Source organism: Macrobrachium rosenbergii, chromosome 23 (assembly GCF_040412425.1).
Source record: "Macrobrachium rosenbergii isolate ZJJX-2024 chromosome 23, ASM4041242v1, whole genome shotgun sequence".
NCBI classification, from domain to species: Eukaryota; Metazoa; Arthropoda; class Malacostraca; order Decapoda; family Palaemonidae; genus Macrobrachium; species Macrobrachium rosenbergii.
The window spans coordinates 24,274,151-24,290,994 of record NC_089763.1 but is presented as its reverse complement, the minus strand read 5'-3'; the positions used below and the strand labels follow the sequence as shown (position 1 = coordinate 24,290,994).

At 37.0% G+C, this 16,844-nt stretch overlaps 1 protein-coding gene across 1 annotated transcript in view; it reads right to left on the bottom strand.

Annotated features, from left to right (window-relative positions):
* LOC136851046 (processed variable antigen-like) overlaps window positions 1-16,844 on the bottom strand; it is a 166,174-nt gene that overhangs the window by 121,233 nt on the left and 28,097 nt on the right. The window contains exons 3-4 of the mRNA XM_067125015.1: window positions 799-894; window positions 512-626 (exon numbers count right to left, since the gene is read on the bottom strand). Of these exons, the coding sequence (XP_066981116.1) occupies window positions 512-626; window positions 799-894 (211 nt within the window). The remainder of the gene's footprint in view (window positions 1-511; window positions 627-798; window positions 895-16,844) is intronic.

The following is a 16,844-nucleotide window of genomic DNA, read 5'->3' as shown; positions in this document are numbered from 1 at the left end:
TATTTTTTAGGTTTCTCATTTGGAAGAGATAGATAGATGGTATGATAATAGACTACATTAGTTAGTTCAGTCAAAGTTGCAGTCAGTTTGATTGCTTATTTTTTCTGTTGCCGCATTCCTCCAGTACTCTCTTATATTTGCCTTTTTTTCATGTCCTGGCAGGTAAATCGTTGTTGGTAGCAATTCTTGTAATAGGAAAACAAGAATATATTACATCAGAGTTGCAAAGTAAGTTCGATATTAACGAACAAGTGTTGAGCCTGTAAGGAAATTAGTAGTTGGTCGTCCGTTGGTTGCTTGACCTATAATATGATGCTTGCTTGCAAGTAACTTGCTACAAGTTACTTGCCGAGTGTAAACATGTACTTTCCTTTCTTAATTAGCATCTTGCCAAGCCAGCTGAGTGGCAAGGCAAATTAATTGCCGGCAGTCCTATTTTTGGGCAGCTTGTCTCCCCTGCCTCTATGGTGGCAAGTTACTTGCCATTTACTTGGCCTGTGTAAACAAGTACCTGGTCATCTTCCTCTCCAGCTCAGTTTCCGGACAGGCATTGTGCAGAACACACGCTTTTTGTCTATTGCCAATTGTTGTGTTGTATACTCTCAGAACCTTCTCCTCAAGTATTTCTAAAAAATCATCATACAGTACTTTGGACACATTATTAATCACAGTTTTTACACAATCCATTGTCAGGGCGTGGAAGGAAGTATTGTACGCGCCAAACTTACGCCACAAACTGAGAGGCTACTTGCTCGAATCAGTTGTTGCGTGTAAACAACACTTGCCACAACTACTTGCCTTTCAAAAATGAGAGCAGGCCACTTGCACACTTGACCTGCCTCTCTACTTGCCCCGTGTAAAAGAGCCTGTGGGCTAAGTTCCATTCAGGCTCTCCTGAAATGGTTGATGTTGCTTTTTGATGTTACCTTGGCATTATGACATGGCCATGAATGAAAATAAGTTGCATTAATAGTATGAAAGTGAAAAGGTAGACTGGAGAGTTCAACGGTGATTAAGGAAATCCCTTTAAATCCCCAGGTGCTCGCCAGTACGAGAAAAAGAGACTTATCCCAGATTCCACACTACTCGTAGGTAGCCAGCAAAGAAAATGGGAAATATTTTTATTGTACGAGAGAAAACGGACTTTTATGAAAACTCTACGGAGTTATCATACCATATTCCATTTACTCCGAGACATCACGACAACAAAAGAACTTTATCTTTTCACACATAAGATCGATGGCGGAAAGGTAAAGATTTTGAGTTGGAAAACAAGTGTTATTTTTTTTGTTCAGTTGAATAAAAAGCGTATGATTGTGAATGTTCCTTGAGAGAAGTATGTGCTGTTAGAATATCTAATGGTTCTTCGTCCATTTGCCTCTCCAAGGAGGACTGTAGAATGTAAGTGGATAATAGTGTTATTTATTGTTTATGCCTCTTCTGTAAGGCAGTTAAGATAAAAGCGGTGACAACTTAAGTGGAAGACTGAGGCATTTGAAAGATTCAGTCGGCAGACATTAGAGCAGAGGAATGAAAAACTTCAGCGAGATGAACAGAGCAACGTCAATCAAAGTTATTAATGACCGTTGTAGTGGTGTTCACCGAGAGAGAGAGTCCTGTAAACTGGAAGAGTCAAAGAAAACGTTCTGATTTAGTGATTAGATGGTTGATGTAATTCTGTGCCTCGTGAGAAGGATATCTATTTCTTTCACTCGAGATTTGGGTCAGAAATGGCATGAGGGTAAGATGATTAAGGCTCCGAGAAGATTTCGTTCGTTTATTTTTGTCAGATTCAGAAGCTAGGGGGGCAAGGCTTGGACGAGGGCGTTTGAGAGTTAGGGTTGAGGTCAGAGGTCAGTGGATGGGGTTAGGGGTGTAATGAAAAGTGGGTGTGACCGTTGGCTGGTCGCTTGCTGTTTCTCTACGAGTAAATAACGTTGCTGCTTCGACCTGTTGTTCGGCTGTACCAACCCGCGTTTCTTGATGGTTGTGTCGATTGCTGGGGTACAGGTGTTGGTTCTGATGCTGGTCTAAGTAGATTTACCTTTAATTTTAACTGTTCAATTCAAACCAGTCTGACACTGCATCGTTTGAACCATCCAAGATGTGGTGGTTCTGAACAGTAGGTTCTAAAATCTCAAAATTTCTCCAGACAGTCCTTTGGTATTATGTCACCAGCTTTAGATTTTATAAATAGTTGGACCTCTGCTACAAGCCAGGTGGTGACCAAACCTCTGGCATAGGAAACACCTGTGAGTCTCTGGTATGTATTTTCTCACCGGGGAAATATTCCCATGTTCTAAGACTCACTTGGCTAGGAACTAGTCATCTGATTGTGGCAAGAACTTTCCTTCTAAGAACTAGACATCTGAATGCAGCAAGAACTTTCCTTCTAAGAACTAGACATCTGAATGTAGCAAGAACTTTCTTTCTCAGAACTAGTCATCTGAATGTGGCAAGAACTTCCCTTCTAAGAACTAGTCATCTGAATGTGGCAAGAACTTTCCTTCTAAGAACTAGTCATCTGAATGCAGCAAGAACTTTCCTTCTAAGAACTGGTTACCTGAATGCAGAAAGAACTTCCCTTCTAAAAACTAGTCATCTGAATGCAGCAAAAACTTTCCTTCTAAGAACTAGTCACCTGAAAGTAGCAAGAGTTTTCCTTGACGGCGCCTAATGTTTGGAGTCACACCTCGACAGATTCCTTTAGTTTAGTCACAGAAAGATGAAAGTTTCCCTTTTTTTTTTAAATTACAGAGCTAGAGAATTAAGTGCGAGACAGACAGAGGAATAGGAAATGGTTTATAAAAGAACAAATATCAACAGTAATCCGGTATTCACCTTTTTTAATTCCCAGAAAGGAAGAATTCCAACTCATCCCGGTAATTAGTGATGACAGTAGAACCTGCAGGTGGCATCATTTCTTCAGTTGACAAAAACAGAAAACAAATACTAATGAATGTTATGAATCAGATAGCTGGATGTGAGAAGATATTCCATATCTCCCCGGATGCTTTATAAATGATTGCTTCGCTCACATATTTTTAATACGAGGTTTGACATAAACAACTCATAAGTCTTTAGGATTTTATCCTTTACCAGTTTTCCAGGATGTCTAGTGAATTTTTACTGCTCGGGCGACGATAAAAAATAAAATCTAATATTCTAAGGGCGTCCCAGTGCATCAAAGGTACAGAATTATTTAAAGCCCTTGGTGTATGTCAGAGAGAGAGAGAGAGAGAGAGAGAGAGAGAGAGAGAGAGAGAGAGAGGGTGGGGGACAGGCAGACATACAGACAGACAGTCAAACAAGAGAGAGAGAGAGTGGAACAGTCAGACAAACAGAGAGAGAGAGAGAGAGGGAGGGGTAACAGCAGGCAGACATAAAGACAGTTAGACAGTCAAACAAAGAGAGAGAGAGAGAGAGAGAGAGAGAGAGAGAGAGAGAGAGACAGTCAGATAAACAGAGAGAGAGGGGGGAGGGAACAGGCAGACATACAGACAGTAAGACAGTCAAACAAAGAGAGAGAGAGAGAGTGAGAGAGAGTCAGACAAACAGAGAGAGAGAGAGAGAGAGAGAGAGAGAGAGAGGAGGGAGGGGGTCTCCTCGTGTCTCCCCTCCCACACCCTTTAGACGTGCGAGAGAGAGAGAGAGAGAGAGAGAGAGAGAGAGAGAGAGAGAGAGAGGGGTCCCCTAGTGTCTGCCCTCCTACCCCCATTAGGAGCCCGGACGGAATTGCCTTGTCGAGATCGCCATTGAAGGCGCTGATTCACACGTAGCTTGACCTGATATTGAAAGTGGCAGCGTCAGCTGTAACTTTGGACTGAATTTGATGTCCCAGATCGAGTTTGATTTGAGCTGTGACTTGCAGCATCCCATTCTGGCTCATCTGGGAGGAGATCCAAAGATTTAATTGATCTACATTATTGTTTTAATATGGTTTGTGGTTTGTTTAGCTTGAGGGTTTCGGTTAAATTGGCTATATGTCAGCACAAGTTCTTCCACTAAGGGGGGGCGGTAAGAATCCTGATGAGGACCTCTGGAATCCGCCCAACCAACAGTGACGATTATAGTTCGATACGTGATTAGTGTGGTCGATATGTAGAGAGAGAGAAATTCTTTCCAGGGAAGCATTTATAAATTTAGTTACTTAAGTGGGAGATCTGTTTCAAAGTAAAATTTACGATAATTCCTGAAAAATATAAAAAAAATAAGACAAAATAACTATATATTTCAAGATCTCTATATGTTCATTTTAACAGAGCTTCTTTCCAGGGAAATATTTACGTGACAGGGAACTCTCTCTTTCAAAATAAAACTTGTAACTCCTGAAAAATCAATAGAATAGGATATAAGATAACTACTGTATATATTGCGAGATCTCTATATATATTCATTTTGACAGAGCTTCCTCCCATGGAAATATTTATAGTTACTTCAGTGGGGAATCTATTTCAAAGTAAAACTTATAATACAGTAACTCCTGAAAAATATAAAAAGATAAGATATAAAATAACTATATAATTCAAGATCTCTATATATTCATTTTGACAGAGATTCTTTTCAGGGAAATATTTATAGTTACTTAAGTGGGGAATCTATTTCAAAGTAGAATTTATAATAACTCCTAAAAAAAAAGATAGGATATAAAATAATTATATATTTCAAGATCTGTGTACATTCATTTTGTTAGAGCTTCCTCCCAGGGAAATATTTATAGTTACTTCAGTGGGGAATCTGTTTCAAAGTAAAACTTATAACTCCCGCAGAACATGCTTATAGGGAAAAGAATTTTTAAAAAATGGGGACCCGAAGCCGGTGATGCAAGCACAAGCTTTGATTCCTGCCTGTCCCACTTGACGACACGTCTGCCTTCAAAGAGGCAGAGAAAATTTATGTCGTAAACAAGATAGTATTAAAATCCTCCTACGCCGTGACGCTTTTGATAAACGATCAGTCTGGTTTCAATAGGATGGAGACATTATTCTCGAGAGGGAAAAAGTAGTGGTTGAAAGAATGGGGAAACGACGGGAAAATGAAGAGGTTATCTTAAGAGCTGCCTCGGAAAATAAAATGAGGTACAAGAGGAGGAAGAGGAAGAAGAGGAGATGAGAGAGTAGAGAGCGTTATGGAAATTAGCCTCAAAGTCTGAGCTCATTATTGTATATGTTGCTCATCGTTCCATGTTGTTCTTCTTCTTTTTTCCTAACAACAATAGGGTTCATCTTCTGATTAATTAATATAATAAATATTATTAATAATATTATTATTATTAATATTATTATTATTATTATTATTCCCTATATCTTATGTTACTTCTTTCGATTGAACACCGTGATCTTTGGAAGCTTGAATTTCAAGTCAGTGGCCCCGTAATAATAATCTATAATAATAAAATACGAGTTGATCTCTCTTGTTTGTCCGCCCCGGGTGGGGGCGGGGTAGGTAGGGGATCGGGAAGGTAGTGGAAACATGACACATCCACCCTCCCCCTTCAAACCTGTTTGTCCGCCCCACGCAGTGTAACACGACATGAAGCGTAATAATAATAATAATAATAATAATAATAATAATAAATAATAATAATAATAATAAATTAGCAAAACTATATAATTGACTTAGCAAAACTTATAAATTTGACCAGCTACTAGATGTGAGGTTAGAAATAAAAATATATAGAGAAATAAAAACTCATCCACCCTCCCCCTTCAAACCTGTTTGTCCGCCCCGCGCAGTGTAACACAACATGAAGCGCCTAATAATAATAATAATAATAATAATAATAATAATAATAATAATAATAATGACTTAGCAAAAACTATAAGTTAAGGCTGACCAAATTTGCAGCTAGATGTGAGGTTAGAAATACAAATATAGAGAAATGAAAACTCATACACTAGCATAACCACAGCTCGGCCAGACAAAATGAAATGCGTTACGAGGTCAACTGAGGTCATCCTGTTTTCCCCCCGGTGAACTGACGTTGCTTAGCAAAGGTTGTTGTCGACAGAAAGTCATTTAATAAAGATAGATTGGGAATTCCACGAACAAGGGAGGGTAATCTACTTCTAGAGTACCGGGAAATGCAATATGGGCTTTGTTAGGCTGATGTTTTTATCTCTGAAGCGCCCCCGTAGGCTTTGGGGGGAGGTTGCCATCAATACACCTCATGCTGTGCACTGTAGGCATTACTTAAGGTTCTTTGCAGGGTCCCTTCGGCCCCTAGCTGCAACCCCTTTCGTTCCTTTTACTGTACCTCCGTTCATAGTCTCATTCTTCCATCTTACTTTTCTCCAGCCTCTCCTAACAGATGTTTCGTAGAGTAGCTGCGAGGTTTTCGTCCTGTTACACCTTTCAAACCTCTCTTACTCTCAATTTTCCTTTCGGCGCTGAATGACCTCATAGGTCCCAGCGATTGGCCTTGGGCTTAAATCTTATATTCCTTCCTGCCTATCTCTGAAATTAGTGCTACGTTCCAGAAAGTCATATTTTGCGATATTTGTGTATATAAGTAATGCACTTGAGTTAGAGTAATAGTAAATTATCTTTGTAAAAGTACGTCTGCACGGAGTTTTTTTTTTTTTTTATTTATCTCTGCACTGTTATTTTGCTGTGACTATGTACTTCACTTCTAATGGAATTCTTTCATTTATAGTTTATTTTATTTTCGCTCCTTTAATTTTATGTGAACTGCATTGATCCCTTCGTGGACGAACAGATGTGTAAATGTGTGCGTGTGTGTGTGTGTGTGTTCGTGAATTATATATCATTAAACCGGTAAGGAAACAGAAAAAACTATACCCCATTCCCACAAGGCTTGAAATGTCATTTGTGAACTTCCATTAACACAAATTGCTTATTAGTGGTTGTGGGAAATTGCCCCAGCATTTTTATGGAGAGAGAGAGAGAGAGAGAGAGAGAGAGAGAGAGAGAGAGAGAGAGAGAGGACAGAACATTTGATCTCACATATTTTACAGCAAATCTTGAGAGGAAAAGACAAATGAAACTCAAAGACGCTGCGACAAATAAATTCCAAAGGAAAATATCTCTGCTTTCGTTCCTGAACTCTCTGCTCCGTCCTTCTCCGGAATTGCCGTCGTGACGTTTGCTTGACATTTGTTTGCTTGAGAAGAGAAAACAAGTAGCAATAGCAGGGCAGGCAAGCACTGGAACAACGAAGAGTGATTGTGTATCAGCGTCCTTGAGAAGCACAGCCGGGGAAAGGAGTTTATATAAGTGTCAGTGAGAATATCAGGACGGATGAGGGAGTGCAATTTGGTGCGAAATCGTGATGCTGAGGCTGAGGTTGTCCGGGGAAGATTTATGATGGACTCTATCATAAGTCTAGACTGAATGCTCTATCAGATAGAGCGTGCAGTCTAGAAGCCACGGAAGTGGGTAGTGCCGTCAGTGCACCTCATGCGCGGTGCACTGTAGGCATTGCTTAAGGTTCTTTGCAGCATACTTTCATTCCTTTTACTGTAACTCCATTCATATAATTACTTCCATCTTACTTTCCCCAACCCTCTCCTAACAATTGTTTCATAGTGCGACTGCGAGGTTTTCCTCCTGTTACACCTTTTAAACCTTTCACTCTCAATTTTTATTTCAGATCTGAATGACCTCATCATAGGTCCCGGCGCCTGGCCTTCAGCTAAAATTGTATATTCTGTTCTATTCTGTACAGTCTAGAAGTGTAAAGAATGGCAGTGGAAAAACTGTACAGTCTAGAAGTGTAAAGAATGGCATTTGAAAACCTGTACAGTCTAGAAGTGTAAAGAATGGCAGTGGAAAAACTGTACAGTCTAGAAGTGTAAAGAATGGCAGTGGAAAAACTGTACAGTCTAGAAGTGTAAAGAATGGCAGTGGAAAAACTGTACAGTCTAGAAGTGTAAAGAATGGCAGTGGAAAAACTGTACAGTCTAGAAGTGTAAAGAATGGCAGTGGAAAAACTGTACAGTCTAGAAGTGTAAAGAATGGCAGTGAAAGAAGGAAAGATTTTCGGTCTAACCCTGTGTCTGGTCAGGTTGTGAAAATGAGAGAAATTGTGGTTGTGCTAAGCTATCCCCAATGTATGTTTAATTAAATTAATATTCTTAGGCTTTGATTTCCTTGTTCAGAATGTATGGGCACTAACTACTCTTCTTAATTTCGACGTTCTATTACTGTTACTCCCGATTATGATAATATGAAAAATTGCGAGTCTAACCCTGTGCCTTTTGTCTGGTTGGAAAAACGAAATTTTGGGTTAGAAATGGAATCCCTCTTGTTGAACGTTCGAGAGAATGTAGCATAAATTTTAATGCTATATTCGCCTCCTCCATTTAGGTCGAAAGTTGCTCTTAATGCAGAAAGTTTTTTGCCAAATGCGAGCGAACGCGGATCGTGTTTCTGGAAATTAACTATGAGATATTGTTGTTATCAAGAATAATATTATACGTTATGCAATAGTCCCGCCAATCTATGCGCCAAGTTTCTGGAGAGCCGTTATGAGGGTTACCTATCGTTTAGACTAATGTTACAGGCAGGCCAACCAATCAGCGCTTTTGTTATTGTCACGTGAGAGCCAATCAGCGCTCGGAATATTCAGTATTCCTTGAACTTAACGTGACTGCTTCGTAAATAAGCGACTTTATCGGCCCTTCCGTCAGTATTATTAGTAATTATCGAGCGGTAACATCACCGCTGTAATCATTTTAGACAACGTAGATTCTTCTAAGGAAGTGTTCGACGTGACCTGGCTATCCCCGGGTAATGTGGAAAATACTGAGTAAAAAATAGCTCTGCGTATCGGTGGATTCTGCAGTGAAAGGTAAAATTCTAGGTAGTGATCAGGAGATGGTGACTGCTTCGAGTTCAGGTAAAATTCTAGGTGGTGTTTCGAGTTCAGATGATGGTGACTGCAATGATTACGAGTCTTTACTCGTAACAGATCAAAGGTGACAGTGCTGTTAGCGAGCGACGTAGTTCGTGATAGATGAGAGTAAAGAGAGAGCTGTGACATTAAAGAGAAGTTAGGAAAAGGGTAAAGGAGAGATAGTGGTTTGAAATGGAAAATAATGATCTATAAAAGGTGAGAGTGACGAGACAGCTGTGATGTTAAAGAGAAGCTTGCAAAATGTCAAAGGAAGGCTAACAGTGTTAAAAGGAAAAGAGAGACCCCACTGTTATCGAGATAATAGTGATATGACACCTCAATAGATGATTGGGTACAACCCCAAAACAGTGATAGTGATAATTGTTATCAAGATGATAGTGATATGACACCCCAATAGATGATTGGTTACACCCATAAAACAGTGATAGTGATACAGGATGTGATACCCCATCTCAATGTTCCACTAGCAGCCCCATGCGGGTGGGCAAGTGTGCCACCCCCATTGGTTCTGAAACCATTGTCAGTGGTACCACCAGCAGCGGTCCCCAACGGAACAGCTTTCTTGGTACCACTTAGTTCCCCATTGACCACTATGCCTTAGAGATCATACTAATAGCCTCAACCCCCACTGCGTAAAAACATCCGTTCTTGCAATTACAAAGAGGACAGACCTTCTTGGTGGAACGGCTTGCTTGAGACCACTTTTAACAAAACCTCAGTAGGATAAGGTATGGTTCCTTTGCCTTTGAACAACATTAGCAGCCATGTTTCTCGTTTGCTAACCTTTTTCTTACATTTTCTTATATTTTTCTGCAGTACACGGTGTTCAGCCTTGTTAGTAGAATGTTCCACAGGTTGGGAGCACGAGAATTGGTCCCCAACCTGTGGAGCGTTCTGTTGATGAGGCTGAACAGCCTATACTGTAGAAAAATGTGAGAAAACGTAAGAAAAAGATTAGCAAACAAGAAAAATGGGCTACTGACGTTGTTCAGGGGCAAAGGAACCATGGTCTATCCTACTGAGGTTTTGTTAAAAGTGGCATCAAGAAAGCTTTTCCACCATGAAGGTCTGGCCTCTTTGCAACTGCAAGAACGGATGTTTTTGCAAAGTGGGCGATGAGGCAATTCGTACGATCTCCAAGGTATAGTGGCCAATAGGGGACTACAACTTTCAGGTAGCACATTCCAAAGAAATATTCGCCCGGAACCGATCAAGAGAAAGCTATCTGAGGCAGTAGAATGCAAGAAGTGGGCGTTGAGTTACTCTGTTAGCTTCAAGGGCAAGGAAATAACACAGCAAGGGGCTGCCTTTCTTTCCAATTTTGCAGTAACCTCTCTGAGAACCGATGTTGCTATAGAAGGTTGTTTGGGGAAGGAACTACAATGTAGGACTTGTGGAGACACTAAGCCCAGACACTAGGAAAACAACAGGGAGCTGTTTTAGAGTTTGTCCTGGGACAAATACAGCGTCTGCCATCTTGTTCATGAACTACACCAGCGAACACACCCAGAACCCACGATGTGTGGTTCCCACCTCAACATCACGGCACTGTACGAAAAATACCTTGACTGGATGGAGTGCCAGCAGCCTGACGCCGCCATGGTGAATTTAAAATAACATTATCAGTCGTCATTATCACATGTTTTCAGCCTGTGAAGAAGGATGTTTGCAACACTGTGAGTGGCTGACAAAAGCCCTTGTTTAGGGGAGGCAGGCTCCTCTGACCTTGAACAGGAACAAAGGGCTAGAGTGAAAAATATCAGTGGTTTCTAGGGCAGTAAAGACTGCCAAACTATGTGACGACGACTGGGTCTCTGTTACCATGGACTTACAGCAGATCATGCCATGTTCTCGTCTTTCGAATGAACACCTTGATATTCTTTGGAAGCTTGAATTTCAAGTCAATGGACCCTGTGGTGGGCGTGTTCCCTATAATAGGATTCATCTTCTGAATAATAATAATAATAATAATAATAATAATAATAATAATAATAATAATAATAATAATAATAATAATATTCTTTGGAAGCTTGAATTATCAAGTCAGTGGACCCTGTGGTGGGCCTGTTCTGTATAATAGGTTCATCTGTAATAATAATAATAATAATAATAATAATAATAATAATAATCTTTAATAATAATTATCAAGTCAATAACCCTTTGGGCTTGAATTATCTGTCAGTGGTTTGTGGTGGCCTGTTAATGTATAATAGGTTTCATCTGTAATAATAATAATAATAATAATATTAATAATAATAATAGTAATAATAATAATGTTCTTTGAAGTTTAAATTTTCAAGTCAGTGGACGTGGTGGGCTGTTCTATATAATATGGTTCATCTTCCGAATAATAATAATAATAATAATAATAATAATAATGATAATAATAATAATAATAATAATTTATGTCAACTCGAACTACAAACACCAATTTTGAGGTAGTCTTTTCAACATTGCAGGCCATCCCCCCCCCCTCCCACCACCTCCTCCCATCTCCTTGTTGATGACCTCTGCCTGTGTATGGATTAATACAATTGACCATTCTATCTACAAAAAAAAATAGACAAGAACTTTTTCGGATATTGGTGAGTAAACTAGTTTCTAACATTTGACATCTATTTTCCATTAATGATTATTATCTTATGCATTATTACTGTTATCGTAATCATTAATCATTAACCACAAGTATGTTAAGTTTATTATTAGCATACTTCATATTTCTTTGTGATTATTAACCAGGTACGAGGATGTTAATGTTTGGAAATTTATGGAAATTAAATTCTTTTTATTTTCCTGGCTTTTTTTTTGCAATATATTCAGCTCAATCATTACTCCAGAGTTTTCTAAAGATTATTTTATTCAGACTCCAAGTTTATCCATTTTTATTGAAAATACTAATTTTGGGGGGAAATTATCTGCATTAATGATCACTACCTTTATCGTAAATCATTATTCACAGGTTTGTTTGGCTGACATTAACATAATCTATAACATGTACATTAATGTTTATTGCTGTTTATTGAATATTGTAACGATGTTTTGGGAAATTTTTTTTGTTTATTGAATATTGTGACAATGTTTTGGGAAATTTTTGCCTCTCTTTAAAAAAAAAGGAAAGAAATCATTGGCGCGAATTTTTCCCTCTCATTAAACAACATAAGTGACAATACAAACAATATCTTGGGGATTTTATATCATGGCAATATGATAAAACACAACACAGTCCAGTCCATAAATTGGGAAACTGTAGCAAAAAAAAAAAAAGGCAATTCACGTCAATTTTGATTGGCTTAAAAAAACAGAAAGTTTTTAAGAATTGGTAATTAGGAATAAATTACGTAGAATTACCGGTTATTTTATATATATATACATATGTATGCATATATGCATATGTATATATGTATGCATATATTCATTTGTATATACATATATATTTATATGTATAAATATATAGATATATATGTCTTTATATATATATATATATATATATATATATATACATGTATATATAGATATATATACATGTATATATACATATAGATACACCTACATACACACACGCACACACACATATATATGTACATATATATATATTTATATATATACTGTGCATATAGATATATATACATGTATATATACTTATATATATGTATATATACATATAGATACACCTACATACACACACGCACACACAAATATATATATATATATATATATATATATATATATATATATATATATATATATATATATATATATATATATATATATAATGTTGTATATGTATATATATACAGTATATACATACACATATGAATAGATACATGCATAATTTCTCTCTCTCTCGTCTCACAAATCCAATACATCATAAAATGTCACACATCCTTCAAAACTTTGCAAATCTCTTTTACACGTGACATAAACGAACGTCATTGCACTTGACATTGCAATAAGAGAATCAGACAGAGCCTTAAAGCAATTTGAAGTCGCATGCATGATGCACAGACTTCGCAAGCACTCGGCATTACCAGCCCAGAACCGGTAACGCTGAGTGCTTTTAACTGCTTTCAATTATGGATCCCTCGTTTCCTAACTGCTTGGGGGATAAAATATATTTTCATTTAATTACTGGTTACATCAGCGTTCATATATGTGCACATTTTGTTTATTCGTATGTATATGATAAAATCTATAAATCTATATATATATATATATATATATATATATATATATATATATATATATATATATATATATATATATATATATATATATATATATGAAATATATAATGTATAAATGTATACATATAAATATATGATATATGTGTATATTTGAATTATATATACATATATGTGTAATATATATATATATTACATATACATGTATATATAATTTATAATATATATGTATATATGCATATATGTGTGTGTATATATATGGTCAAAAGAGGAGTAAGTGCAGTTGAGGCCTTTTGTGAAAATGTTAGGTAACTTTTTTAATCTTGTTGAATGATGGAATACCATAAGTATGGCTGAGATATTCCGCCCTTGGCCTCCAATATCAATAAATGATTAGAAAACTTATTTCTTTGCTGAGGAATCTAAGTTTGTTGATGGGAATATGTTTGAGAGAAAGAGAGAGAGAGAGCATTAATAAAATCTGGCATATGTGATAGCATTTATTCGCTTGCGTTTGTGTTTTTGTGGTTTGTGAGAAAGAGGAGAAGAGAGAGAGAGAGAGAGAGAGAGAGAGAGAGAGAGAGAGAGAGAAAGTTAAGTATACCTTAGTTTTACTAGACCACTGAGCTGATTAACAGCTCTCCTAGGACTGGCCCGAGAGAGAGAGAGAGAGAGAGAGAGAGAGAGAGAGAGAGAGAGAGACTGATACAAATAGACAGAGAGACAGACAGGGAGGCAGAGACAGACAGTCAGACAGACAGAGACTGAGATAGACTGACAGAAAGAGAGAGAGAGAGAGAGAGAGAGAGAGAGAGAGAGAGAGAGAGAGAGAGAGACTGAGAGAGACGACACACAGACAGACAGAGAAAGAGATTGACGCAGACAGAGAGAGAGAGAGAGAGAGAGAGAGAGAGAGAGAGAGAGAGAGAGAGAGAGAGAGAGAGAGAGAGAGAGAGAAGGGAAACTTATTAAGTAAACGAGATAAACTCCGCTCTTCATAATCATCTCAGAACTGATCACACTGCAGTTGCCGCAGAATCCCTTCGATATCGCTTGCTGCATTGTAAGTTGGCACATAAGCCCTTTGAAGGTTGTCGAGGCAGTTCTGTTAGCTCGTAACCTCTCCACAAAGTGCTCTGCTGAAACTGGAATGTGATTACACACACACACACACACACACACACACACACACACACACACACACACACACACACATATATATATATAGTATAATATATGTATATATACTGTGTATATATATATACATATATAAATATGTATATTTATATATATATATATATATATATATATATATATATATATATATATATATATATATATATATATATATATATATATATATATATATAAATTAGAAATAAAAAGTATACACTTTTAGAATTATACTTATATTACAATTTCATGGTCAGTGGGTAAATTTTGACACTGAATAGAGTAATGATAGTGGACCTGTTAATTAAAATTGATTCAAAATTCAGATTTATTATTATTATTATTATTATTATTATTATTATTATTATTATTATTATTATTATTATTATTATTATTATTATTATTATTATTATTCAGAAGATGAACCCTATTCACATGGAACAAACCCACCACAGGGGCCATTGAATTGAAATTCAAGCTGCCTAAAAATATGGTGTTCATTCGAACGAAGTAACAGAAGGTAATGGGAAATTCAGAAAGAAGAGATCATTTATTATAAAGAACAAATAAATTAACAAATTCATAAACAAATACAGAAAAATGTAAGTAAAATATTAAAGTACATGTTGAATTGTATTAGGGTAGTAATGCATTGCATGTGCGATTGAACTTCTCAAGTTCCAATTGCACGACACCTTCAGGGAGGCTGTTCCACAGTCCAGTGGTGTGTGGAATAAAGGACCTCTGGAACTGAGAAGTTCGACAGCGAGGCACATTTACTGCACGTTGGTGCTGTGGTTCAGCGAATCTGGGTTATCTCTGCCGGACAAAAGATCATGGATCAATGTGAACGTGAAAAATCTCCGTGAAAGATTATACAATTCCAATAATCGAAATAAGTCGTGTATTTGGATCTAAGATTGAGATTCTATTTCGTCCAAATTAGAATGAGTTCATTTGTCTTAAATCTTAGTTAGAATAGACTATGAAAAGCTTTAATACCAGTGGCTAAAAAGGTGCCTGGTTAACAATAATTATTCCCCGTGGGGGTGAGGGTAGAGCCAGCAATTATTACTTAAGGCTCTTTGCACCGTTCCTTCGGCACCTAGCTGCAACCCCTTTCATTCCTTTTACTGCAACCTGTTCATATTCTTCCTTCCATCTGAATTTCCACCCGCTTCTAACAATTGTTTCCTAGTGCAGCTGCAAGGTTCTTCCCCCCTGTTACACCTTTTAAAACTCTTGCTCTCAGTTTTTCCTTTCAGCGCTGAATGACCTTGTAGGTCTCAGCGCTTGGCCGTGGACCTAAATTGCATATTCTATCTATCTATCTTCCATGAACAGTCATTATTAATATTAGAGATCTCAGGGGCACCGTGTATCTAGAAATGACACACACAAACACACAAATGTGTGGATGCAATTCTGGCAAGGACTCCCACGCTGAGAAATCCTATTATTTCAGCGAAGAATATTTAATAAGGACATCATTCTTGTTAAGGGGAATTCATTATTCCCCTCCGCATGTGGGATGCTGTTACAAAAACTTTTCATATTTTTATTTAGGTAAACTTATTAAATATATTTTTAGACGAGTTTATGAAATGGCTGGCAATGTTCCCTGGAGAGGAAAAATTCTTTTTTTAATACTGTCTGTAAGTAGATTTTTTTTTTTGTTAATTAGCAGTTTGAAGTAGTTTGACACAATGCTGAATACATGTATAACATATCTGAAAGCAAAATAAATGAGTTGCACTATTTTCAGAACGGTTTTAAGCTTAATGGCATTTTTTTTTTCAAGAGAACACAGGAATAACCATAAGTTGGTTGGTTAACAAAATCAAAGAAGTATTTTCTCATTTCAGTTTCAGCTATGGCTGGGGAAACGGTCATAAATTTACGGAGGCAAAACAGGCTTTATAAGAGAAAGCGTTTTTATACGTTTATGTTTTGCTCATTGGGCGTAAAATAGCAAGCGTATTTGTTTCCTCGCTCCTTAGATGATTTAGGAAACTAGATTAAAATGAAATTGCGGGCGTTTATCTATTTTTTAATGGTTGTATCTGTGTCATTTTGTGTGTGTGTGTGTGTCTGTTTACACACACACACACACACACACATATATATATAAATATATATAAATACACACACACATATATATATATATATATAAATATATAAATATATACACATACACACATTCATAGATTGATGTATTTCTATATATAAATACATACATTCATACATATATATACAGTATATGTGTATGTATATATATATATATATATATATATATATATATATATACTCTTATATATATAATAGAGAGAGAGAGAGAGAGAGACGATGATTTATATGTACGAGAGATTATAGTATTCACCGATAGGCCGGCTATGTCTTCTAATGAGCGGATTTTCCCCAGAACCAATTACGCGAGGCCTAATGAAAATTAGCTTACGGATGCGACCTGAATACCCAGTTATCATTAAGTTTCCGGATTTGGCAGCTCATCTGAGAGCTGCAGAAGATCTTAGGTTTTATTTTGAATTTGAAGTTTCAATTTTCATTTTAGTTTTGTGTAAAAGGAGAACTGTTGTGCCGACTGTGTCTAT